We start from the raw sequence: 23,975 nt of genomic DNA, 5'->3' as shown, positions 1-23,975 counted from the left end.
CATTCAAAACAGCAGCCCTGGAGGGGCGCCTGGGTGGCTCAGTGGGTTGAGCCGCTGCTTTTGGCTCGGGTCATGATCTCAGGGTCCTGGGATTGAGTCCCGCGTCAGGCTCCCTGCTGAGCAGAGAGCCTGCTTCCCCCTCTCTCTCTGCTGCCTCTCTGCCTACTTGTGATCTCTCTGTCAAATAAATAAATAAAATCTTAAAAAAAAAATAAAAATATAAAAAAAACAGCAGCCCTGGAACACCTGGGTGGCTCTGTTGGTGAGCCACCCACTGCCTTCGGCTCAGGTCATGATTTCAGGGTCCTGGGATCAAATCCCGCATTGGGCTCCTTGCTTGGCAGGGAGTCTGCTTCTCTCTTTCTCTCTCTCTCTGACAAATAAATAAATATTAATAAATAAAATAAATAATAATAAATAAAAATAATAAATAAAAATCTTAAAAACAACAATACCAACAAAAAAACCCCCAGCCCTCCACAGAGTTCTTGAATTCCTCACGCTCAGCTGTTGTCCATGGCCGGGGACATGTTTGGTTCCCAGAGCCTGGCCTTCCCCAAGCAGGTCATTCCTGGTGACCAGGTGCCTAGGACTGCCTCATCCCTGTCCCTGCACGCTGCTCAGGTCCTCTGGTCACGTCGGGGCCAGCCCACCAGCCCCAGTTTTCTGGAAAGGTCATTGTCTGCAACCCTCTCCAAAGATTACGGGAAGCATCACTTGCGCAAGTGACCAGAGGGCTGGGTAGGCTCAGGTCTGGGACGGAGGAAGGATGGCCAGCTGGAGACAGAGAGTGTCCCCAGACACGGTGGCTGTGCTTCGGGCTCTGGGCTCCCCAGCTCTTGTTTTCTCCCTCACCATGCCTGCAGTGGGCTTGTGTCCTTACTTCGCATAGGCCAGGGACGCTGGAAAGAGACTCTGAGGTCTGCCCTTGCCCCTGGAAACACAGTTGTGACACGGATGTCCAATTCACGCCACGTAAGAAATGAGACTGTTAACGAGCACTTCATATTCTAGAAGGTGGCCTGTCCCCTGCCGAGGAGTCAGGCTGGTTAGGCAGGGCTGAGTGGACTCAGGACTGAGGTCTGGTGGTAGTCACGCCCTGAGGGCTTGTGTGTCTGGCAAGGTGTGGGAGTTAGGAGGAAGTGTGGGGTCTTTCTTATGGCTGCCTGTGTGTCTCATCAGGCTCTGGGACCCCCTCCCCGAACACACACGTGCTTGGTGGAATGCCAGGAGGCTTGGGAGGCCCACAGTCAGCACTGGAAGGGGGCGGGATGTCTGCCCAGCTCCAAGCCCTTCCTCAGAAAAGCCCTCCGCATCGGGGAGGTGGGCCCCCGCAACCTTTGGGCATTGCCCGGCCTCCAGAGGCTGCTGGGGGTGGGTCAGGGTCTGCTCATCTGAGTCCCCTGGCTTGGCCGCGGAGGGTTATCTGCTGGCCTGCGGCCTGCGCTCCCTGGGGATCTCCCCTCCTGCAGGAAGCTGTCTGCTGGCCCAGCTCTTTGGAAGGCGGTGAAATTGCTGCCTTATAAGGATTCGAGTCTGCACAGTTCCAGTCTCCCCCCCACTCCCGGGGGTCTTGCAGGCCCAGAGCCTGGGTGCGGGCCGGGTCTGCGCAAGGGGCCCCACCCCTTCCTCCTCCGGGCCAGGGTCCAGACCGGCGGACCTCTCCCTGGGAACGGAGGAAGTGAGCCAGGGCGGGACAGAGGTCTCTTCCGTGGGTTGGGCCAGTAGCAGGTGGGGGTGGGGGGCAGATAACCCACCCCGCACAGGAGGACGCTTCCCGCTCCAAGCCGTCCGGCTCCGCAGAGGCGAGGCTCAGCCCGGACACCTGCCCTGGGAACAGACTCCCTGGGGGTCCGCGCCCTGTCCAGGCCTCGGGGCCGAGTTGGGTGGTGGCAAAGGACCCTGGCTGGGCACTGAGGGATGGAAGGGAAGACTGGGCCCTGTGGTCATCCGGTGCAGTCGGGGCGGCGGTCCTTACTCCTCAGGCCTCAGGGCCCCCTCTGTCAAGGAAGGGGCTGCTGGCCCTGGACAGCGGGTGACGTGCCGCAGGCCCTCAGGGCCCCCCACGGTGGACACGGTCGTGGAGGGGGTCCTGGGGAGCCCGGACACGAAGCCCGGCTCCCAGAGCCGCCCGCCGCGCGTCTGCCGGCAGGGGGCGTCCTCGCGCCTGACTTTCTGCGTCCGCGCTCGACGGGCTCGTTCCCGCGCCGCCGGCCGCCGCCGGAGCGAACGTGCGCGTGCACGGCACCGCGAGCGTGTGTGCGTGCGCGCGCGCGCGCGGCGGCGGCGGCGGCGGCGGGCCCTGAAAGCGGCGCTCGGAGCCCGAGGCGGCTCCGGCTGAGGCGGCCCCAGAGGCGGCGGCGACCCGCTCCGCGCTGCCCGCTGCCCGCTGCCCGCTCCCCGCTGCCCGCTCCGCGCTGCCCGCTGCCCGCTGCTCCTCCGGGCGCGCCCGCCCCGGCCGTTCCCCGGGGCCCGAAGATGCCGGCCGTGTCGAAGGGGGACGGGATGCGGGGTCTGGCGGTCTTCATCTCCGACATCCGCAACTGTGAGTGGCCGCGGCGCGAGACCCGGCCTGCGGCGGCGGGGGCCCGGGGCGGACCCGGACGGCGGGGGCCCGGGGCGCGGGGCGGGGCGGGATCCTGGCTGCGGACCCGGAGGGCGGGGGTCCGGGCGCGCAGGCCCGGGGGTGCGGGGTGCGGGGTGCGGGGTGGGGTCCCGGGCGCGGAGCTAGAGGGCGGGGGTGCGGGGGCGCTGGCGGGAGTGCGTGCTGGGGGGTCTCGGGGGCGTAGGCTCGGGGTGCGGGGGCGCGGGGCGGGGCGCGGTCCCCGGTGCGGACCCGGGGGGCGGGGGTCCCGGGGCGCAGGCCGGAGTGCGGGGTGGGGATCTCGGAGGGGGGCGTAGGGTCGGGGTGTGGGGGTGCGGGGCGGGGTCCAGGATGCGGACCCGGAGGGCAGGGGTTCAGGCGCGCAGGCAGGGAGCGCGAGGGTCCCACTTGGGAACCTAGAGGGTCGGAGTCCAGGGACGTGGCTTGGCGTGTGGGGGTGCGGGGGTGTCTGGGTGCGGACCCGGAGGGCAGGGGTCAGGGGGCGCAGGCCGGAGCTGCGAGGGACCTGCAGGGCTCTGGGACGCAGGGTCGGGGTGGGACTGGGGCCTGCGGCTAAGGCAGCAGTGGGGCCGGAGTTGCGGGGTGCAGGGGGGGCTGTGGCATCGGTGACCGGTTCCGACGAGGACCCCCCCCCCCCCCATGATGTCATCGACAGCAGACTGCTGTCGTCTGGTGATGGAGCATTTAACCCAGCGTTTTCCAGAGCAGCACGGCTCTCCACTGGGGAGTGGGGACAGCCCTGTCTTGCCGGGCTCTGGTGGCTCCCCCTGATTAAAGTGACCCATTCCCGGGGGGATCCAGACGCAGGGCAGTAGAGGGTGGCATGGCTTTGGGGCGACTGGCCTGGCCGCTGTGTGCGTTCTCGGGGACATGCGTGTCCCCTCACGGTGGGACAGCAGAAGCAGGCCAGGAGGCTGGTGGGGGCACCGCGGGTCCACCCAGAAACCTGGCTTTGGTCTGCAGAGAACCAAAACGCCGTCCTCGTTTTAAATTAGACACAAGCCAGTTTCCTACCTGGTGCTTTGCTGCTGCTGTGCGTCCCGTGGACAGTTGCCTGACTTCTCACCTCTGGGCCGGCGTGGTCTCGAGGAACGTCCCCGCACCGGCCGGTAGATGCTGCCCTGTGGGGCCTGCCCTTGACCCCTCCCCTGCTTAGACCGGAGGACCCAGACGCCCGGCTGGGTCTCCCCAAGACTGGGGACGCTCAGCTCTTCTGTCCCTCTCCGTGCCGTGTGAGAAACCGAGGTCCGCGTGGGGACCTCTGTCAGAGCCGAGCTTTCACACGGAGCTTTTCCTTCCCTTGCTGTTCCGCACGGTTAGGGTTAGGGCTGGGGTTAGGGCTAACCCCAACCCTCACCGCAGGGGAGCCCTTGGCCGGAGGGCTCGCAGCCCTACATTAGCAGGGATGTCAGTTCTCCCATTTTCGGAGGAAAATGCGGTGGGCAAGAGAGACACTGAGACACTCTGCAGGGACTTGCCCACGGACCGTAGGGCAGACTTTCCCCAGCCCCACACTGTGGAGCTTGGGGCCCGGCCCTTGTCGAGCTGAGCTGCCCAGTGGCGGTGGAGAGCGGCCTCCCGGGCCTCTGGACAGTCGCTGCCTCCGTGCGACAACCACCCAAGTTGTGCAGACACTGTCGAGCGGGACACGGTCTGCTCCGGCGCAGGGCCAGGGGATAGACCCGCGCTCTCCCGGAGGAGTGTCAGGAGGGAGGCGCGCCTCGCCCTCCTGGGGGGCAGGTCTCTGTTTATTATGGCCCCTTCCTCCGGAAACACCTTTGCGACCGCACTGTGCCCTGACCTGTGTCCCATCCGTCGTAGTGCTGCGCTCCTCCTTCCGGGCAGTGTCGTGGGCTTGGGGTGCTGTGCCCGCGCTGCCCCGGAAGCCCCGTGAGGCAGGCTCCGCGCCCGTCTTGTTCGTCATGTCTGTCCTCAACTGCTTGCACAGGGTCCGGCATGAGACATGTGCCCAGGAGGAGCGTAGGCGAGCGAGCCAGAGAGGACGTCCCTGGAAGATGGTTTGTCTGACGGCACTGCAGGTGGAGGGGCCGAGACGTGCTCGCGGCCGGCCGCAGGGGTTAACCTTCGAGGCACGTGTGGGCCGGTGGCTGCGGGTGGTCTCGGAGAGCTAACCCTGGCCAGAGCCGGTCTGCATAACCCCGGTGGGGCAGGGAGAGCAGTCCCTGTGGCCCCCTTTCCTTGCCCACCTCTGATTTTGTGTGTGTAGTGGGTTCTTGGTATGATGTAGGCAGGCTCCATGCAGAGAGGTCACTGAGTTTGTGGCAGGGGTCTGGACCCTGACTGCTTCTCACCTGCTTCACGATCCAAAGCCGGGGGCCGCTGACCTCCAGGTTTCTCAGCTGATGAAGAGGGCGCATTCTGAGCTAGAGTGTCACTGAAGCCTGGTTCAGCTCTAAAACTGCGGCTCTCCTTAAATTGCTCCCTTTAAGGTCTTCAGGAGTGGCCGTGTGCCTCTGCACCTCATGTGAGTCGTTCACTTCGGGTGACTGGCTGGGAGCCTTCCTCCTCTTTTTTTTTTTTTTTTTTTAATATTTTATTTATTTATTAGACAGACAGAGATCCCAAGTAGGCAGAGAGTGAGGCAGAGAGAGAGGGGAAGCAGGTCCCTGGTCAGCAGGGATGCTGAGGCAGATGCAGGCTCGATCCCAGGACCCCGAGATCATGACCTGAGCCGAAGGAGAGGCTTCACCCACTGAGCCACCCAGGCGCCCCTCACTTGATCCGTTTTGATTAACTTCAGCCGAGAGCCGCTGAATTTGGCTAATGTGAGTTTGGTGTATGGGAGTTAATGAACTCTTTCTTTCTGTCTGTTTTTTTTTTTTTTTTTAAAGATTTTATTTATTTATTTGACAGAGAGAGATCACAAGTAGGCAGAGAAGCAGGCGGAGAGAGAGAGGAGGAAGCAGGCTCTCCGCTGAGCAAAGAGCCCGATGTGGGACTCGATCCCAGGACCCTGAGATCATGACCTGAGCCAAAGGCAGCGGCTTAACCCACTGAGCCACCCAGGCACCCTCTTTCTGTCTGTTTTTAAATTGATATTTAAAATCCTAACCCTTTTATTTAGTCCCAATTTTTAAATAATTTTTTGTTTTGAAATAAATATAGATTCACAAGAAGTTGCAGAGAAACGGAGCGACAGGGAGGTCCCAGCACCCTTCACCCCACCTCTTCAGAGGGGTCTCTTGCATAACAGTACAGTTTCAACACCAGGAAACTAGCATTGCTACACTCCACAGGGCGTAGTCACATTTTATCAGTTTTACCTAATGGGTGTGTGTGGGTGTGGGTGGGTGTGGGTGGGTGTGGGTGGGTGGGCCTTTGTACTTTTATCACATTTAGCTTCACGCAAGCCCCACATGAATCGGAGGGAGAGCTTTCCCATCATCCCAGAGCCCCTGTGTTGCTCCGTAGAGCCCGCCTACCCCTTCCCAGCTACTAGTCTGTTCTCCCAAGGAGGTTGTGTGACTCGTGTTGTGCGGTATGTGACCGGTCCAGGTGGGCTTTTCTCACTCTGCACAGTCCCCTGAAGCCCATCCAGGCGGCTGCATTGATGTTTATCATAGCCAAATGGTGGATTTAAAAAAAAAATTCTTTAAATTTTTAAAATTTATTTTATTTTATTTTTTTAAAGATTTTATTTATTTGTCAGAGAGGGAGAGAGAGAGCGCACAGGCGGGGAGAGCAGCAGGCAGAGGGGGAAGCAGACTCGCCATCAGCAGAGAGCCGGATGCGGGGCTCTAGCGCAGGACTCTGGGATCCTGACCTGAGCCGCAGGCACATGTTTAACTGATGAGCCAATCCAGGCATCCCGGATTTTGTTCCTAAAGATTTATTTATTCGCAAGAGCGAGCGAGCAAGAGCACGAGCGCGGGTGTGCAGGCGTGTGCGTGTGCACACGAGCAGGAGGGAGCAGAGAGCGGTCAGGCAGGCTCCGCCCCCCACCGGCTGCCTGCTGCTGGCGCCATCTCAGTACCGAGATCGTGACCTGAGCTGAAACCTAGGGTCAGACCCTCAGCCGAGGCACCCAGCGCACCTCAAGGGATGAATTTAAAGAAAATGAGAGAACTGCTGACATTGGGAAGAGAAGAGCTCTTTGCTCTTCAGTTACTTTGGCACTTTTGTTTACGTTCACACGTGTGCTTTGTTGGCAGACGGTCGTACAGAACTTAATGCGTGTCTTTGTGCACCGCCGTGGACGGGTCAGCGCTGTGACCGTGCTGAGAATGTAAAACCCTGCTGAAAACACTAGACTTGGAGTGGATTGCAGAGTAATCAAGACTGCAGTGAGAGAGAAGTGATAGGTCTTCATTCTTGTGAGACCCATGGTGTAGCCAGTGGGCAGGAGATCGCCACTTACTCCTCTGCGCACGTGGTGGCGGGGGCTGTGCTGTGCAGATGAGTTGAGGCCTGTCCTCGGGCTTGGGCTTGGAGGCATTTGGATTCATCCCTCGGGGCACTCCCTCGAAGGAAGGGAGACCAGTGGAGAGATGTAATCAGCTGTTTGGCAAAAACCACATTTCCCGAGTTCTTGGAGAAAGCGTGTGGTGTCGCTGCAGGTGCAGCGACAGACTGGGGGAGTGTCTGTGCTCTGCTCGTTGTGTTGGGCACAAAACGGTGTCCTTTCTGTCTCTGGTAGCCTTGTTGGCCTTGGGCATCCCTTTGAATTGGTTTTCAGCATGACTAAAGTTTAAAACACTTATTTGTTTATGAAATTCCATTTGTTCCGAGTCACAAGTTGAACGTGGAGAAACTGAACATAAAAAATTGAAGTTCCGCTTAAGCATCAGTGTAGGAAGTGAAACGCGACGTTGGTACCTGATTTTCCTTAGTAATGATAGAGATCAGAGTCAGAGTTTGCCAGTCTGCTTTTTAACTTCTACAGTTCTTAAAAAAAGATTGATGGTCATTTTCGTCTTGACAGGACGTTTAAAAAATGCTGACTTTTTGAAAAAGAATGCTCTTCTTGCTTTTTCTTTTGCACTCTTCTGCATGATTTATATTCCTTGGAAACGGATTTAGGAAGTGTGTGGCAAAGACGGAAGGGAGGGAGGGAGCGGCATGCCGGGAGGAGGAAGGAAGTCTTTGATCCAGGTTGAATTTTTCTGCCGAGGTGGGTGGTCACTGCTGCTCGGAAATACCTGTGTGTTCTTCCCCGTTTCCCTCCTGGCTCCTCTGGAGCGGGGACCCCGTTTCTTCCATGACAAGCTGGAGTGTTGTGTACGCAAGCTCTCATGCCAGGTACTTCACATCACTTCTCTTTTCTCTCTCTGTCTCTTTGTTAGAGACTTTATTTATTTATTTGACAGACAGAGATCACAAGTAGGCAGAGAGGCAGGCAGAGAGAGAGGAAGGGAAGCAGGCTCCCCGCCGAGCAGAGAGCCCGATGCGGGACTCGATCCCAGGACCCTGCGATCATGACCTGAGCCGAAGGCAGAGGCTTAACCCACTGAGCCACCCCGGTACCCCGACTTCTCTTTCCTCTTAAAGTGATTTTTGCTCTGTTGTTTTGGCGACAGCATGTGTCAGGATTTTGTAGTTGCAGAATTATTGGGAAGACTCTCTTTGGGACATTAAGTAGCATCTCCTTGGCTTTTAAAAAATTGCAGAGCCAGAGCTGAGGGGTGGATTCAGGCGTGATGCCCCCCCCCCCCCCCCCAGACAAGGGGCTCCCTGGTGGGAGCTCCTGAGTGGGCGGGGCTCGGAGCACCTTGGAATTCCTCAGGCCAGGGCTGTCTTCCCTTAGTGCAAATTTCAAAGCTTATAAGACTCCCAGAACAAAAAGTGTTTTTGTGAGTCTTTGGTGAACTCATTTGGCGAAAATACAGCGACGAAGCTCTGTGTGGCCTCCCTCCTGTGTGAATGTGCACAAGTGCATCGTGCTTCTAGGCCAGTGACTGGGTCCTGTGCTTCCTCCTAGAGTCTGAGCCCTTCTGGATTCTGGGACTCATCGGGACTTGGGTTTTGGGTAAGGGATGGCATCTGGACCTGTTATGTGAAATTTGTGGAGTTCAGAGAAATAGAATGTGTGGTCCCTGTTCCCCCGAAGAGCTTGCAGACAAACGACGAGTTCTGGCCAGTGGACGCATCCTTACTGAGCGCCGCCTGTATTCAGGACTCTGGATCGCAGAATTAGGGGAGTAAGCAGTTGTCTGGTAACAAGATGAATCCTTGCCCTGAAAGCACGTGGGGAGGTCCTAGAGGGCAGACGGAATAGCAGAGGAACACCAGGAGCTCCGGCACCTACAAAAGGTAGTTCTGAGTCAGACTTGGGAGTGTTTCGTATTTACCCTTGACCTTGTGGAATATTCTTCTTTTGTTGAAGTGTGTGTGGTCCGTTCCCTCCTTGGACCAGCAGGATGAGCTGAACGTGGGATAGCTAGATAGGAACGGTGCCTGGCTGTCCGCCTTCATGGTGCTCAGCGCCGGGCTCTGATGCTGAAACCGCAGGTGGGACGGGGCGCCTGGGGGCTCAGGGGGTTGAGCCTCTACCCTTGGCTCAGGTCAATCTCAGGGTCCTGGGATCGAGCCCTGTGTTGGGCTCCTGGCTCGGGGGGGCCTGCTTCTCTCTCCGCCTGCGGCTCCCCATTTGTGCGCTCTCTCTCTCTGACAAATAAATAAATAAAATCCTTAAAAACAAAACAAAATACACGTTTGGGAGCTAGAGTGTTGGTGGTTTCTGCCCTCTTCCGTGCAGTGTGAAGTAGATTAGATAATTTTGCCCTCACCTTAACACAACGAGTGGTGCTCTTAAGTCACTAGAATGAACAGTTTTCACTGGGTCGTGTGATGTCTGAGATTTAGGTGATCCAACTGCGCTTATTGATTCTGGCATTGACCTTTTTAAACCTAACTGAGTTCGTGATGCAAGTTTACATGGTTGAAATGTCATGAGACGTTGTATGTGCCTCTTGCTTAGGCCCCGTTCAGGGCGGACGGGTTCCGGGGGGTGGTCCGCAGGGAGGTGGGAGCTGAGGCTGAGCGATAAGATTAGCCCTTGCCCTCGCCCTCGCATGGAGGGCCGGATGGAGGGCCGAGAGGGTTCTTGGCGGTGCTTGGGGGAAATGAGCAGGGAGGAAGTGGCCTTGTTGGCCACTAGTCCTGGTCGGGAAGAAGGGCAAGGAGAGCGTGGGGGTGGCGGGGTGCGGGGTGCACGGGCCAGAGAGGGAGAGGCGAGTCCTCGCCGTGCCGGACTGTCGGGACTGCTTAGGAGATGCGGCCTGACCTTGTGACACTCGGGGTCCTGCCCGCCTTCACGCGCCACTTCCCGCCAGCAATTGGTTCTTCTTCCCTCACTGTTCTCGGCCAAGGGGACGAGGGCTGTGGCCCAGTCATCGAACCGTGGGAGTGTGGGGGTGGAGTCAGGAGAATTCAGTGGGAGTGGGGAGCTCCCAGGTGGGAAGGTGGGGGGCACGGCCGGCGAGGGGATGGGGCCTGCGGTCGGGCCCTTGGAGTGGTCGTCTGTGTTAGTGCGGGTGCGACAGGTTGGAGAGGGCATGATGTGCCCCACGAAGAGAGGACGGTCTTTGCAACAAGCCTGAGACCCACTCCTTTGCTAGGCTCTGGCCTGGGACGGCTCCCTCAGCTTCCTGCTGCCTCAGGAAACAGGGACTTGAGGGGGAAACCAAAGTTTCTGCGGGTGCTTTGGGCCAGATGCTGGTACTGCTTCCTTTCGTCTCTCACTTTTGCAAACTGTGGCTCTCTGGAGTCTGGAGTCTTCAGTTTTGCTCCAAATTTGAACCCAGGGACAGCTGTGGCGGTTTTGTGTGTTCCTTGTGTTCTGGGTGTTTCCCATCTCCCTCGTCACATGCCCAGGATTTGTCATCTGTTCACGAGTAAAAGTGTGGGGTCAGCATCCACATTGGGCTGCCTTGTTTCTGTTTGGCATCGTAAGGTGTTTTCCTTCCCATTAAACTCCCTCCTGGTGCCAGGTCAGGAGCATCATAAGGACTGGTGACGTCGCGGACCTAAAGCACTCGCAGCTCCTTAGGCAGGCAGGGCCGTATTGGGATTTGCGTGGCCGGCCTGCCTTCATGTAATGTGCTTGAGAGCAATTTCATGTTTCTAATACAGTTTAAAAAGCACAGAGAAGGGGCGCTGGGTGGCTCAGTGGGTTAAGCCTCTGCCTTCCACTCAGGTCATGATCCCAGGGTCCTGGGATCGAGCCCCGCATCCGGCTTTCTGCTCAGCAGGGAGCCTGCTTCCCCCCTCCCCACCCCCGCCTGCCTCTCTGCCGGCTCGTGATCTCTGTCTGTCAAATAAATAAATAAAATCTTAAAAAAAAAAAAGCATTGAGAAAAGATACTCAACTGATGCTGTTTTACTTTTTTATTTATTTTTTACTTTTAAAAGATTTTATTTACTCATCTGACAGAGATCACAAGTAGGCAGAGAGAGGGAGAGAGGAGGAAGCAGGCTCCTTGCTGAGCAGAGAGCCCGATGCGGGGCTCGATCCCAGGACCCTGAGATCATGACCTGAGCTGAAGGCAGAGGCTTTAACCCACTGAGCCACCCAGGCGCCCCACAACTGATGCTGTTTTAGATAACTACTGAACTGATAGAAAAAATAGAGCAGGAAAATGAGTATTTTGAAACACTTTTGGGTGGCATTTATTGCTACTGAAAAATACAGTTCTGTAGCTTTTTATTTTTTTTTTTAAAGATTTTTTTTTTTTTAATTTATTTATCAGAGAGAGAGAGGGGGAGAGAGCAAGCACAGGCAGACAGAACGGCAGGCAGAGGCAGAGGGAGAAGCAGGCTCCCCGCCGAGAAAGGAGCCCGATGTGGGACTCGATCCCAGGACGCCGGGATCATGACCTGAGCCGAAGGCAGCCGCTTAACCAACTGAGCCACCCAGGCGTCCCACAGTTCTGTAGCTTTTTAAAAAAAAAATTTTTTTTTTTAAGATTTGGTTTATTTGTGTGGGGGGGGTCCGGGGGTGCGTGCTCTCATGAGCAGGGGGAGGAGCAGAAGAGGGGGAGGGTGTTCCGGAGTCATGAGCCAAACAGCAGACGCTTCACCCATTAGGCCACCCAGGTGCCCTCCCCCCTGCCTTTCTTTTCAGTGTCAGGTACGGCACGATCAGATCAGAACCTGAGTTTGAACCTTGTTGTGCCCATGGGAATCAGAGTCTTCTGTGACAGTTCATGCTGGACGGTGCCAGGCAGGGGATGTGGTGGAAACATGCCTCCTTCCGCGAGTCTTCAACAGGCCTTTCTTCTATAGGACACATTCTTCACAGTCTCTGTTCTTTCTTTTCTTTTTTAAATTTAAATTTTTTATTTTGAAAAGATTTTATTTGGGTGGCTCAGTGGGTTAAAGCCTCTGCCTTCTGCTCGGGTCATGATCCCAGGGTCCTGGGATTGAGCCCCGAGTCAAGCTCTCTTTGCTCAGCGCGGAGCCTGCTTCCTCCTCTCTCTCTGCCTGCCTCGCTGCCTACTTGGGATCTCTGTCAGATAAATAAATAAAATCTTTAAAAAATAAAGGTTTTACTTAATTATTTGACAGAGAGAGAAAGAGAAAGAGCGTACACAAGCAGGGGAGCAGGCAGAGGGCGAAGCAGGCTCCCCACCAAGCAGGGATCCTGATGCGGGGCTCGACCCCAGGACCCTGGGATCATGACCTGAGTCAAAGGCAGACATTTACGAAGCCACCAGGCGCCGACCCCCCTCCCCCGCAGTTATTTCTTTTAATTAGCTTGTAACTTTTGTTCGAGTACCAGAGGTGGGGGGGGAGGTGATTCATTGTCTGAGGGGCCTTTTGTGCCAAGTTGTTCAGTTCCTGAGGTTTTCTCTTTTTTCTTTTCTTTCTTTCTTTCTTTTTTTTTTTTTTTTTTTGAGATTGTCACCCATGGGTTGGAGTGGTGGACCGCTTGCACAGATGCTGGTCGCAGAGGGGCAAGAGATGCTTTTCTGTTGGGTGCTCACGTCCGATGTGTGTTCTCTCCTGCGGCACTTGCTGCAGATCTAATTGAAATCTCTTTAATATTAAGTGGTCAAAAAACCAAAGTTCTTCCTACAGTGTTCTTATGGTTTTGCTATACACTTGGTACAAGCCCAAGAGCAAAGTATATTTTGAAGGCATGTGTTTCAAAATTCGTTTATTTTTCTGGATTCTGTTTTCTGATTTAATTGTACAATTCATTTGTTCGTTCATTTGCGAAATCTGTTGAGCGCCTGGTATGTGCCAGGCACTATCTCTTCTAGGCCCCGGGATTCAGTGGTTAACCAAATGGACAAAAATTCCTCTGCTTTCAGAACCTCAGTGCTTACGAGAGTAGGCGGACAAAATAGATGAGAAAAATATGTATTTATTTATATCCATTCATCTTTTTGTTGATCTGTTGTGGAGGAAAATCAAGTAGGGAAGATGAACAGAGAGGGGGGAAGGTTCTTGATATCAAAGAATGTGGTCAGGTCAGGTCGCCTGAAGAAGGTGTTTTTTTTTTTTTTTTTTTTAAAGATTTATTTATTGGGATACGTGGGTGTCTCAGTTGGCTCAGTGTTTGCTTTCAGCTCAGGTCATGATCCCAGAGTTCTGGGATCTGACCACTGGTTGGGCCTTGTGAGGGTTGCCCTGTGGGGAGCCTGCTTCTCCCTCAGCCTCTGCTAAATCTTTTTTTTTTTTTTTTTAAAGACTTATTTATTTGGCAGAGAGAGAGACAGCGAGAGAGGGAACACAAGCTGGGGAGTGGGAGAGGGAGAAGCAGGCTCCCTGCTGAGCAGAGAGCCCACACTGGGATCATGACCTGAGCCAAAGACAGAAGCTTTAACCCACTGAGTCACCCAGGGGCCCCAAATAAACAAAATCTTAAAAGAAATATTTATTTGATAGAGAGTGCGAGCAGTGGGAGGGGCAGAGTGCGGGAGAGAGAGTCGTAAGCAGACTCCCTGCTGAGCCTGGTGTACCACTGGGTTCCCTCTCAAGGTCCTGAGATCGTCTCCTGAGCTGAAAGCAAGAGTCTGATGCTTAACTGACTGCGCCACCCAGGCACCTAGCATATCTAACTTTTTACTGGATGCCAGACGTCGTGAATTTCACCTTGTCAGTCCTAAATATTGTTGTATTTCTTTAAATATCCTTGAGTTTTGTGCCAGGATGAAGCTCAACTACCTGAAAACCGTTTGATTCTTAGAAGGAGGGACCAGAGCAGCCTTTAGTCTGGGACTGATTTGACCCCACCCTGGAGGGATAGCGCTCCTGCTTAGAGCTCAGCTCCGTGCCCTGGTTTTATGAGATTTCCCTCTGGCTTGCTGGCCCTATGCTGCCTTCCATGGTTTACCCTCTGGTTTCTTTCCAGTGGCTCTTTCAACAGCCTCAGGAGCTTCCTGTCTTGCTTGAGCAGAGAAGTAGTGCGACCGAGACGCCAGGACCCTTCTGCAGCCCCCCGGCGCTCTGCTCTCCCGGCAGCAGGCTCTGTTCCAGCGTTCCTCCCTGCACGCTCTAGCCTCCTCGGTCTGTCTCCTCGCTTCGCAGAGACCTCAGGGCTCTGTTTGGGGTCCCCCTCCCGAAGCAGAAAGCAGGAGCAGTTGTAAGCCTCATCTTGGTTCTTCTCTGCCTCTTGGTGATCACTCTTGTCCGTAGTCTGCTGTCCAGTTCCTGAGAACAGGTGTTTAGTTGCCTGAGGTGGGAAGGTAAATCGTGTCCCTGTTTATCACCTTTAGGTTTTGGGGAGAGGCGTTGAGTCTGCAGTTGGATATGAATTCCAAGACTGGAATTCCGAGAAGAGGTCTGGGCTGGGGTAAAAGTACGGGGGCATTCCTTGTAGGTGTTGTTTGAAGCCATGAGCCTGGGAGCTCACCGAGGGAGTGAGTAGAAGTCACCTGTAGAGAGAGCTGTACTCTCACTCCTATAGCTTTACTGCGTGCCCGGCATGCTTCCGAGTCCGCTGCCTTCGCTGCTGTATCAGACCGTCATGGTAACCTCACGGTAGGTACTGCGGTCCTCCCTGTCCATAGATGGGCAGCCTGAGGCCCTGAGCCCATGGCCATGTGACTGCCCAGGAAGAGGTAGATCCGGGGTCACACCGGGGCGACCTGCTCCGAGCGTTCTCTCCTGAGCTCAGTGCTGGCCCGGCTCGCGGGCCGGTGGCTGGAGCTCCAGGCATGCAGACCGGAAGCCGTCAGGAGCGCCGCGTCCAGCTGGGAGGCACGCAGGCCAGTGAGGAGGAAGCAGTCTGGTGCAGAGGTGAACGTAATGCGGTCGTTTAAGGGAGAATAATTGGAAACCCGAGAGTCAACCCTCGAGGAGCTCTCCCGTAAAGGGGAGAGAGAGATGGTGAGTGCAGGTTGCGGAGGGCGAGTGAGCTCTGTCGCTGCTGCGACGGGTGCACAGAGTGAGCGGCCGGGCCCAGCCTCCTGTGCTCGCTCCTGTTTGTGGGTCAGGAGCCCTGCACGGCCGGGCCCAGCAGGGTCCTCTGCCCAGAGCCTCACAAGGCTAAGATCAGGGGGTTCCTTCTGGAGACTCTGGTGGTGACGCTGCTTCCAGTCAGTCCTTGTAGCACAGGGATGGGGTCCCCTTTCCCTGCTGGTCTCCTCCTAGAGCCAGCCCACCTGCCTTCTCAAGGCTCGCAGGAGGCCTCTCCAGGGAGTCCCTCTCAAAGCACGATCTCTCGATCTCTCGACTTGGCTCATGTTCCGCCTCTAGGCAGAACGAGTTCTCTGCTTTTAAGGGCTCAGATTCGATTGGGCCGGTCAGCAGGACGCAGGTCCATCCCCTGTCTTAATTACACGTGCGGAGTCCCTTTTGCCCTGGAAGATGTCCCAGGAGGCCCTAATTTTAGGGTGTGGGCGTCGTTGGAGGATGGGGCGGCGGGGTGGTGCGTATTCTGCTATCACAGTGGGGTCAAAAAGTTTTTTTGAGTTTAATTCATTTGTTCATCAGTTCACTGAGTGCCAGTTCTGGACAGTGAGCAAAATAGACAAGAGCATCGCTGTGTGGCTTACATTCTGGCGAGGGAGACGTGATGTAAGCACGATACTCCGCACCCCGTGCACCGCGTGTGATGGGGGGACAAGGCAGAAGAAGGGAACCGCAGTTGAGGTAGTGCAGCTGGGGGTCAGGCCCCCCCTTCAGTGCTGGGGGACAATGCGGCCGGACTGAGGGTTCGGGAGAGAGCCTGGGACGTTGGAGTTGGGTACAGGGGGCACGGGAGATGCTGGGGATCTCGTGACTATTCGGAGAGCTCTGGGTTTCATCCTGAGTGACGGGGAGCCAGTGGGGAGGAGGGGCGGGCGGTTAGCAGAGAAGGGACTTGCTTCGGGAAGAATTCTGCTGGTGGTGTTGGGAAGAGGAAGGGTCGGGAAGCAGGCAGAGGGTTAGGAGGCTCTGAACCAGGGAAGGAAGGTGAGGGCCCTGGGGCGTGGGGGAGGTAGAGCCTGTTTGTGGGCTGCTGGGAGAGAGAAAGCAGAGCCAGAGAGAAGGTGCGGCAGGGGCGGTGGTGTGGGCGCACCGGTGCTGTCGGTGGGGGGGGGGGGGGCTCTGGTGGCCAGCGGGGGCGGTGAGGGAGCGGCTCTTGGGGGTAGAGGGGAAGCCGTGGGGTGGCGGTTCAGGACAGCCTAGGAGAGCCGGGCAGGGCCTCCCTGGCTCCCCGCGCGTGCGAGGCCGGCCCAGCGACTGGGTGTGTGCTTTCCGCAGGCACACTCGGCTGTCCGGGCCGTGTGTGGTGCCAGGTGGCCAAGAATTGGATTCAGCAGGGAGGGGTTTCTACCAGGCAGGTGCACAGACAGAGAAGCAGGGCCAGGACTTGGCATGTGTGGTGGGACTGAAGCTGGCTCAGACGGGGTGACCATGGGGAAGGAGCAGGGAGGAAGGAGGGAAAGAGAGAGGGAGAGAAGATCAGGCCCTGGGGTCGGGGGCTCATGGCTGCCAGGAGACTGGGCTTACCTGCCGGAGTGGGCTGGAAGGTTGGGGCTGGCAGGACACCTGCGGTGGACCATGGGTGGGAGGGTGACTTTGGCGGGGTGTCTCGGGCGGGGACCAGACCATGTGAGGAGCCATGTGCGTGGACATTCATCACCAACGGTGGTGAGCCGGGTGTGGCGCCGAGAGAGGTCGTGTCACGGTGGGCAATGGTCTTCTCCGTGGTGTGCGTTCTTGTTATTTTCCTGTCTCGTCTGGTCCTGAAGGTTTTGAAAAGTTACAAGGAGGTTAAAATCAAGAGTGCAGTTTAAGCAGTTCCTTGTAAAACACTTGACCTCGGCCTCATCTCCCCACTCCTGAACCGCAGAGTCATTTATTTTCGTTTCACGGCATTTTTTGTCATATTTACTGTAAAAAAATGTAATTACTGAATGCCATGTTATACCACTTATGGGTGTTTCTTCCCACTTAGTTATGATTTACTGACTTCTTACTTTGGAGGGTAAGGATTTAATTTACCTGAGCTTTCCTTGTGTCATTCTCTAACATGCCGCAATATTTTGTTTAATTAATGTATAGCATTTAATGTCTGAAAATACTCTCAGCTGAGAATGGTAGTCAACTTTTTTTTTTTTCCTAAGGAAATTTTTTTAAAAAAAAATTTAATTAATTAATTAATTTATTTATCAGAGAGAGAGCGAGCGAGAGCGAGCACAAGCAGACAGAGTGGAAGGCAAAGTTAGAGGGAGAAGCAGGCTCCCTGCGGAGCAAGGAGCCCGATGTGGGACTCGATCCCAGGACGCTGGGATCATGACCCGAGCCGAAGGCAGCTGCTTAACCAACTGAGCCACCCAGACGTCCCAAGGTAGTCAACTTTTTTTTGAAGAAGATTTTCTTGGGGCGCCTGGGTGGCTCAGTGGGTTAAGCCTGTGTCTTCGGCTCAGGTCATGATCTCAGGGTCCTGGGATCGAGCCCCGCATCGGGCTCTTTGTTCTGCAGGGAGCCTGCTTCCTCCTCTCTCTCTGTCTGCCTCTCTGCCTGCTTGTCATCTCTGTCAAATAAATAAAGAAAATCTTAAAAAAAAAAAGATTTTCTTTATTTATTAGAGTAGGAGAGAGAAAGCAGCAGAGGGAGAGGGAGAAGCAGGCTCCCCATTGAGCAGGGAGCTCGACGTGGGGTTCACTTCCAGGACCCTGGGATCACGACCTGAGCCAAAGTCAGATGCGTTACCAACGGAGCCCTCCAGCTGGCTCGGTAGTTCAACTTAATATCTTTGGTGTTAATTACTGCTTTTGTACTTTTGTTGTTTTTAAAGATTTTATTTTTAAGTAATCTGTACTACTACTACGAGCCCGTGTGGGGCTCGAACCTATGATCCTGGGATCAAGAGTCACATGCTCCACCGACTGAGCCAGCCCAGTGGCCTCTACTTTTTTGTATGCATTAACGCTCCGGTTGCTTTTCAGCCGTGACCGTCTGGGTGTGAGTCCAGGTCACGTGGCTGGTCCCGGCAGCCTCTCAGCCCCTACCTTGCGTGTTGGACATGGCCTTCGTGCGGTGATCGGTTCTGCCGTCGTCGTCTGGACTGGTCGGTTCTGCTCACGCTGTCCTGCTGGGACTTCCCTTCCTTGTAGTCCCGAGGGCCTTGTCTCTGGCTGGACCTCCGTGTCTGTCCTCTGGGCTGGTGTTGCTTTGTGCTGGGTGAGAGTGTGTAGCAGGTAAAATTCTTCAGAGATTTTGCATTTTTGAAAAGAATGCATTTTTTTACCATTGTACTTTATTGAGAATTTGGCTCTGGTAGAATTCTAGCTGAAAGTAACTTTTCCTCAATTTTGAAGGCTCAGCTGTATTCCTGGTGTCTAGTGTCTGCGATTTTAAGGTGCTGTGCCAGGGGCGTGGCACATGGTGACCTTTCTCTCTCTCTGTTTTAAAAAATTTTATTTATTTATTTGAGAGAGAGAGAAAGAGAGAGAGGATGAGAGGGGAGAGGTCAGAGGGAGAAGCCGACTCCCTGATGAGTTCAGCCCTGGGACTCCGGATGGTGACCTGAGCCGAAGGCATCGGCTTCTCGGACTGAGCCCCCCAGGCTCCAGGTGACCTTTTTCGTCTGGGTGTGGGCGTTCGTGTGGGTGTGGGCGCGCTCGTGTTTTATCTCTTTGATAATTCCCTTTCACTTTCTTCTCCTTCACCGGTCTTCTATTAAGAGGTGAGGGTTGACCTCTTGACTCACATTTTCTTGCCTTTTTATCTTTCCTCTTCCATTTCTTTTTCCCTGTGCTCCTTCATTTCTGACACTTGCAACTTTGTCCTCTGGCCCTTCTTTTGAACTTTTAAAAATTTCTGCAAGTACTCTTATAATTCGAGGCCTTTCTTATTGTCTGAGTTCTCCTTTTTTTGGTGTTATCTGGTTCTTAAAACTGTATTTTCGGGGCACCTGGGTGGCTCAGTGGGTTAAAGCCTCTGCCTTCGGCTCGGGTCATGGTCTCAGGGTCCTGGGATCGAGCCCTGCATCGGGCTGTCTGCTCCGCGAGGAGCCTGCTTCCCCCTCTCTCTGCCTGCCTCTCTGTCTGTCAAATTAATAAATAAATAAAATATTAAAAAACCCTGTATTTTCTCTGTATTGCTTGGGAGTGTCTTGCTCCGTAGAGCCTCTCCTGCAGGCTCACTTTGGTCTCTGGCTCGGGCTGTGGGCACTTCCCGGACGCCTGGTGGCGGGACCCTGGTCCCTGCTCGGGAGGGGGAGGGGTCTCTGTCCCTGGGGGAACCTGCACGTCAGTGGCTCCTCAGTCTCTCCCGAGGGACGCTTCAGTCTCGTCTCTTGCCTGGTGAGGCAGGCGGGAGCTGTAAGCCCCGCTCACCCGGGACGGCGGGCTCCCCACCGGTGAGTCGTCACTCAGGGCTGCTCTGCTCGGTGCGGCCCCGTGTCCCAGCCTCCGCTGGCGTCACCGGGGCTAGAGCTTCTGTGCTCCTGCTTTTCCAGAGGGGGAACCTCTGGTCTTCTGCTGGTGGTGGCGGGTGGTTTGCCTGACAGCAGGGTGTGCCCGAGGGAGCCCGCTGCTCCCTGCAGAGGCTCAGCCCTCCTCCCGAGGCCCACCTCCCGAGGCACCTAGCGGTTTCAGTCCCAGGCCTTTCCGGTCCTCGGGAAGGCTCGTTTCCACTAGCTCTCCGTCTCGCAGGCTGGGCCCCAGCTCGCGCTGTCGGTCTGAGTAGTCGCTGCCTGGTCCTCTCTTTCCAGCATCCCTGATGGTGGTGACGGCTCTTATCGTCCGGGCTGCTTCTTTTACGTAAGTTTCGGACTGACTTTATATACATGTATTCTGTATGTATACGTGTATATGTTTATTTTATTACTTATTTATTTAAAAGATTATTTATTTGTCAGAGAGAGAGAGAATGCTAGCGGGAGAGAGAGAGTGCGCACAAGCAGGGGAAGGGGCAGGCAGAGGGAGAAGCAGGCTCCCTGCTGAGTAGGGAGCCCCATGTGGGACTCGATCCCAGGGACCTGGGATCACGACCCAGGCCGAAGGCAGATGCTTAACAGACTGAGCCACCCAGGCATCCCTGGCTGGGTTTTTTTTTTTTTTTCCCATTTAAGATTTTTATTTATTTATTTGACAGAGAGAGACATAGCAAGAGGGAACATAAGCAGGGGGAGCGGGAGAGGGAGAAGCAGGCTTCCCGCTGGGCAGGGAGCCTGATGCGGGGCTCCATCCCAGGACCTTGAGATCTTGACCTGAGCTGAAGGCAGATGCGCAGCCCTCCCCACCCCCAGGCACCCTCTTTTTTTTTTTTTTTTTTTTTTTAAGATTTATTTGCTTATTTACTTTAGAGACTGAGAGAGACAGAATGCGATTGAGAGGGCGGAGGGAGAGAGAGAGTCTCTAGCAGACTCGCTGCTGAGCTCAGAGCCTGATGCTGGGCTTGATTTCCCCACCCGGAGATCCTGATCGGAGCTGAAACCAAGAGCCAGACGCTTAACCAGTTGTGCCACCCAGGCAACCCCAAACTTAGTGGTTTGTTAGCTCAGTGTGTAAAGCTCTTGGGACAGTTCAGCTTATGATGAGTACTCAGATGTACGCCGTTGTTAACGCGTTCTGTGTGCTGGGCCTGCTGTCCTCACGGAGCATCGACTGAGGACCTGCTGAGTTCCAGGTCCTGTCCGGCGCTCCGAGGCCACACCAGTGACTTGGACGCACAAGTCTGCCTACTCGCAGGGAGCTCACGTACATTCTGGTAGAAATTATAGCTTATGTGGGAAGACAGTAAGTGCAAGAGAGAGAAGTTAGGGGGAGAAGGTGGCGGGGAACATGAGGCTGTGTTTTCAACTCCAAATAGGCTGATCAGGATTGGTCTTGCTGCGAAGGTAACTGAAGGCACTGGGCCATAGGGAAGTGAGCGGGAGAACACCTTGGACAGAGGGACCACACGTGGGAAGGCTTCCACGGCGGGGGGGGGGGGGGGGAGATGAGCGGTGTATGCAAGAGACAGGAGGCCGGTGAGGCTGCAGGAGAGCGAGCCCAGAGGGAGGAGCCGGAGGGTCGGTCAGAGTGTACGGAGCTGGGGAGACAGGTGCTATGGAGGGCCTTCGGAGAGCATCGGACTGTGGCTTTTTCTTTCTTTTTGTTTTTGGTTTGTTTGTTTTTGCACATTAAACATCGGGAATGATGAGACATGGTCTCTGTCCTCAGCGTTGCTCAAGCCCTTGAATGCATAATGTTAAGTGGTGTGAGATGAGTAGTGACAATGAGTGATGATGAGCTTAGGGGAGAGCAATCAGGTCATCCAGAGATAGTATTCGGGTCAGGTCTTACTAAGCTCACAGTGCAAGGAGATGGCCCAGGAAACTGGGGAACACCGTGCGTCTCGCTGAAGAATGGCAGCAGGACGCATGGAGTTGTGGGTGGTCTTTAGCAGGAGTAGTGTCTCGCAGGTGGTGGGGTTCTGGCAGTAGGACAGGGCAGGAGAGACAGGCCGGAGCAGAGCATGGGGGACCTCCTCTGGAAGATGTGGTCCACTGATGCATTTTAAGCAGGACAGTGACCCTATGCAACTTATTTTTTCTTAGTAAAATAGTAATTTTGAACGCAGAGGATGGATTTTAGACTAGGCTTAGAGGCAGGAAATTGCTTTGGTCTAGGAGATGGTGAGCGTCTGAATCGAGGGAGTAGGAATGGAAAGGGGTGGATTTTGGAGATGCAGAGAGCAGAATCGACAGGGTGCGGGTGGTCAAGTACTCTTTCCTAGTAGTGGCTTTGAATCTGTAGCAGACATGCCATTTACTCAGAGTGGTGGATTGAGAACCTCTATCAGTCCGTCCCGCTGTAAAGACATTGAAAACAGTGGTAAAAACGGTCTAACTGATTCTGCCAGAGCTCTGGAAATTAGCCAAAGGTTCAAACAGTGTCAGGCGGATTTATTCAACAAAACTGTTGAACCTCTAACTTGACCTCCTCTGGTTCTCCTCTCGCGTGATTTGCAGCGGCATTGACAGTGAGCAGCTTCACAACCAGGTAGCTGTGGAAAAAAGCAGCCTTGCAGCCACTGGAGAGACCGGACGGGTTCCTGTTCTTAGAGCATGGTTACTGTCTGGCCGGGCTTGTAGCTTTCCGGAAAAGCCCCATTTGCAGAACTTACCATTATTTGACTTTGTTCAGTGGGAAAAGCCCTGTCCTAGTGTGTCGTGGGAAACATTCAGTGACATTTGTTTAATATCACAGTTGGGGGCAAGCAGGCAACTGGCCTAAATCTTCACAGGAAGATGCAAAGAGTGACATGCCATCAGGGTGCTCTGACAGGCTCTGACAGGTTTCTGTGGGTCTGGAAGGCTGCCTGAGCTCAGGATTGTACGTCTGCCTGGGAAGACTTGAGAAGGCCGCAGGCTCTCACCTCCGGCCAGTCGTGAGTCCGGGTGCCAACAGGGAGTGGCGCAGAGGCAGAGTTACATCCGGCCGAGTGCTGACGGGCTTAACACCCAGAGTTCCTTGGCAGTGTCTGGGACACTTGCTCAAGGCCCTGAAGGAGATCCCCGGTCAGTCATGAACTGACCACTAAGTTAGCTAAGCCAAGACTGTGGTAGCTGTAAACTCTAGGGAATTACAGACTTTACAGAACTAGTTCAGGAAGTCACTGAAGAAACGGACGCAGCCACAGACAGAGCAACGGCAGATAACACCAGTAACTCCCGGGGAGGGGCATTTGGGTCTCCAGAATCGCCACATTATATTACCTAAAATGTCCAGTTTTCAATAAAATTATGAGATGTACATAGAAAAAGGAAGATATAGTCTATACACAGGGAAAAAAGTAGCCAGTAGAAACTATCCTTGAAAGGGTCCAGATGTTGGACTTATTAGACAAGGTCTTCAAATCTGCTATTCTAAATCTGTGCCAAGAACTCAAACTGTGTCTGAAGAATTAAAACATGAAAATGATGTCTCACGAAATAGAGCATATCAAAGAAGAGGTAGAAATCATTAAAAAAAAAAAAAAAACAAATTGAAGCTCTGGAGTTGGAAATATAATAACTAGATTGAAAAATTTACTGGAGGGGCTTAGTGGCAGATCTGAGCTGGCAGAAGAAAGAATCCGTGAATTTGAGAATTGGTTTGTTAAGATAATTAAATTAAGATCAATATCAAGGTAAGTATAAATCTAATCTGAGGAACAGAAAGAAAAAAAAAAAAAAAAAACAAAGAAAAAATGAACAGGGGCACCTCGGTGACTCAGTCTGTTCAATGTCTGCCTTTGGCCCAGGTCGTGATGCTGGAGTTCTGGGTCTGAGCCCTGCGTTGGGCTCAGCAGGGAGTCTGCTTCTCCCTCTAGTTTCTCTCTCTCGCTCGCTCAGTCTCTCTCAGATAAATAAATAAATACAATCTTTTTAAAAAAAATTGTATTTATTTATTGGACAGGAAGATCACAAGTAGGCAGAGAGGCAGGCAGAGAGAGAGGAGGAAGCAGGCTCCCTGCTGAGCAAGGAGCCCGATGCGGGGCTCGATCCCAGGACCCTGAGATCATGACCTGAGCCGAAGGCAGAGGCTTAACCTGCTGAGCCACCCAGGTGCCCCAAATAAATACCATCTTAAAAGAAAAAAGAACAGAGCTTTGGAGATCTGTGGGATGTCATCTAGCATACTGATACACCCGTAATCAGAGCTTCATAAAGAGAGGAATAGGAGAAAAGTGCACGAAGGTTATTTGAAGACATCAACTCCCTGCTTTCGGTCTCAGACACCTACGTGCGCATCCAAGATGACCTCTTAGAAGGATCGATCTAGGGAGATCAGTATCTAGACGCGTCACAGTCAGTCTGTTGAAAGACAAAGACATGGGGACGTTCTGGAAAGCAGTGAGGAAAGTGACTTCTCATTTTTGAGAGACCTTCAAGATTCACAGCTCACTTCTCATCAGAAGCCGGGAGCTCAGAAGGCCGCGGCCGGCAGCTGCAGAATGCCGCAAGGAAATGCCTGTCAGCCAAGACTGTGTCTACAGCAGG

The 23,975-nt window shown here is 54.4% G+C and overlaps 1 protein-coding gene across 7 annotated transcripts in view; it reads left to right on the top strand.

Moving 5' to 3' along the window:
* Window positions 1-1,440: 1,440 nt before the first annotated feature.
* Window positions 1,441-23,975, top strand: part of AP2A2 (adaptor related protein complex 2 subunit alpha 2) — a 78,931-nt gene continuing 56,396 nt past the window's right edge. For 3 of the 7 annotated variants that reach the window (XM_059151843.1, XM_059151834.1, XM_059151825.1), the window contains exon 1: window positions 2,279-2,545. In XM_059151843.1, coding sequence (XP_059007826.1) covers window positions 2,479-2,545 — 67 coding nt within the window. In that variant the 5' untranslated portion in view covers window positions 2,279-2,478. Of the gene's footprint in view, window positions 1,682-2,276; window positions 2,546-14,883; window positions 14,900-23,975 lie in introns of those variants that run through there. The other 4 variants (XM_059151865.1, XR_009348639.1, XM_059151815.1 and 1 more) reach the window with 4 other exon arrangements.

The sequence above is a fragment of the Mustela lutreola genome, chromosome 1 (assembly GCF_030435805.1).
Source record: "Mustela lutreola isolate mMusLut2 chromosome 1, mMusLut2.pri, whole genome shotgun sequence".
In the NCBI taxonomy this organism is placed as follows: Eukaryota; Metazoa; Chordata; class Mammalia; order Carnivora; family Mustelidae; genus Mustela; species Mustela lutreola.
This window is presented reverse-complemented; position numbering and strand designations above follow the sequence as displayed.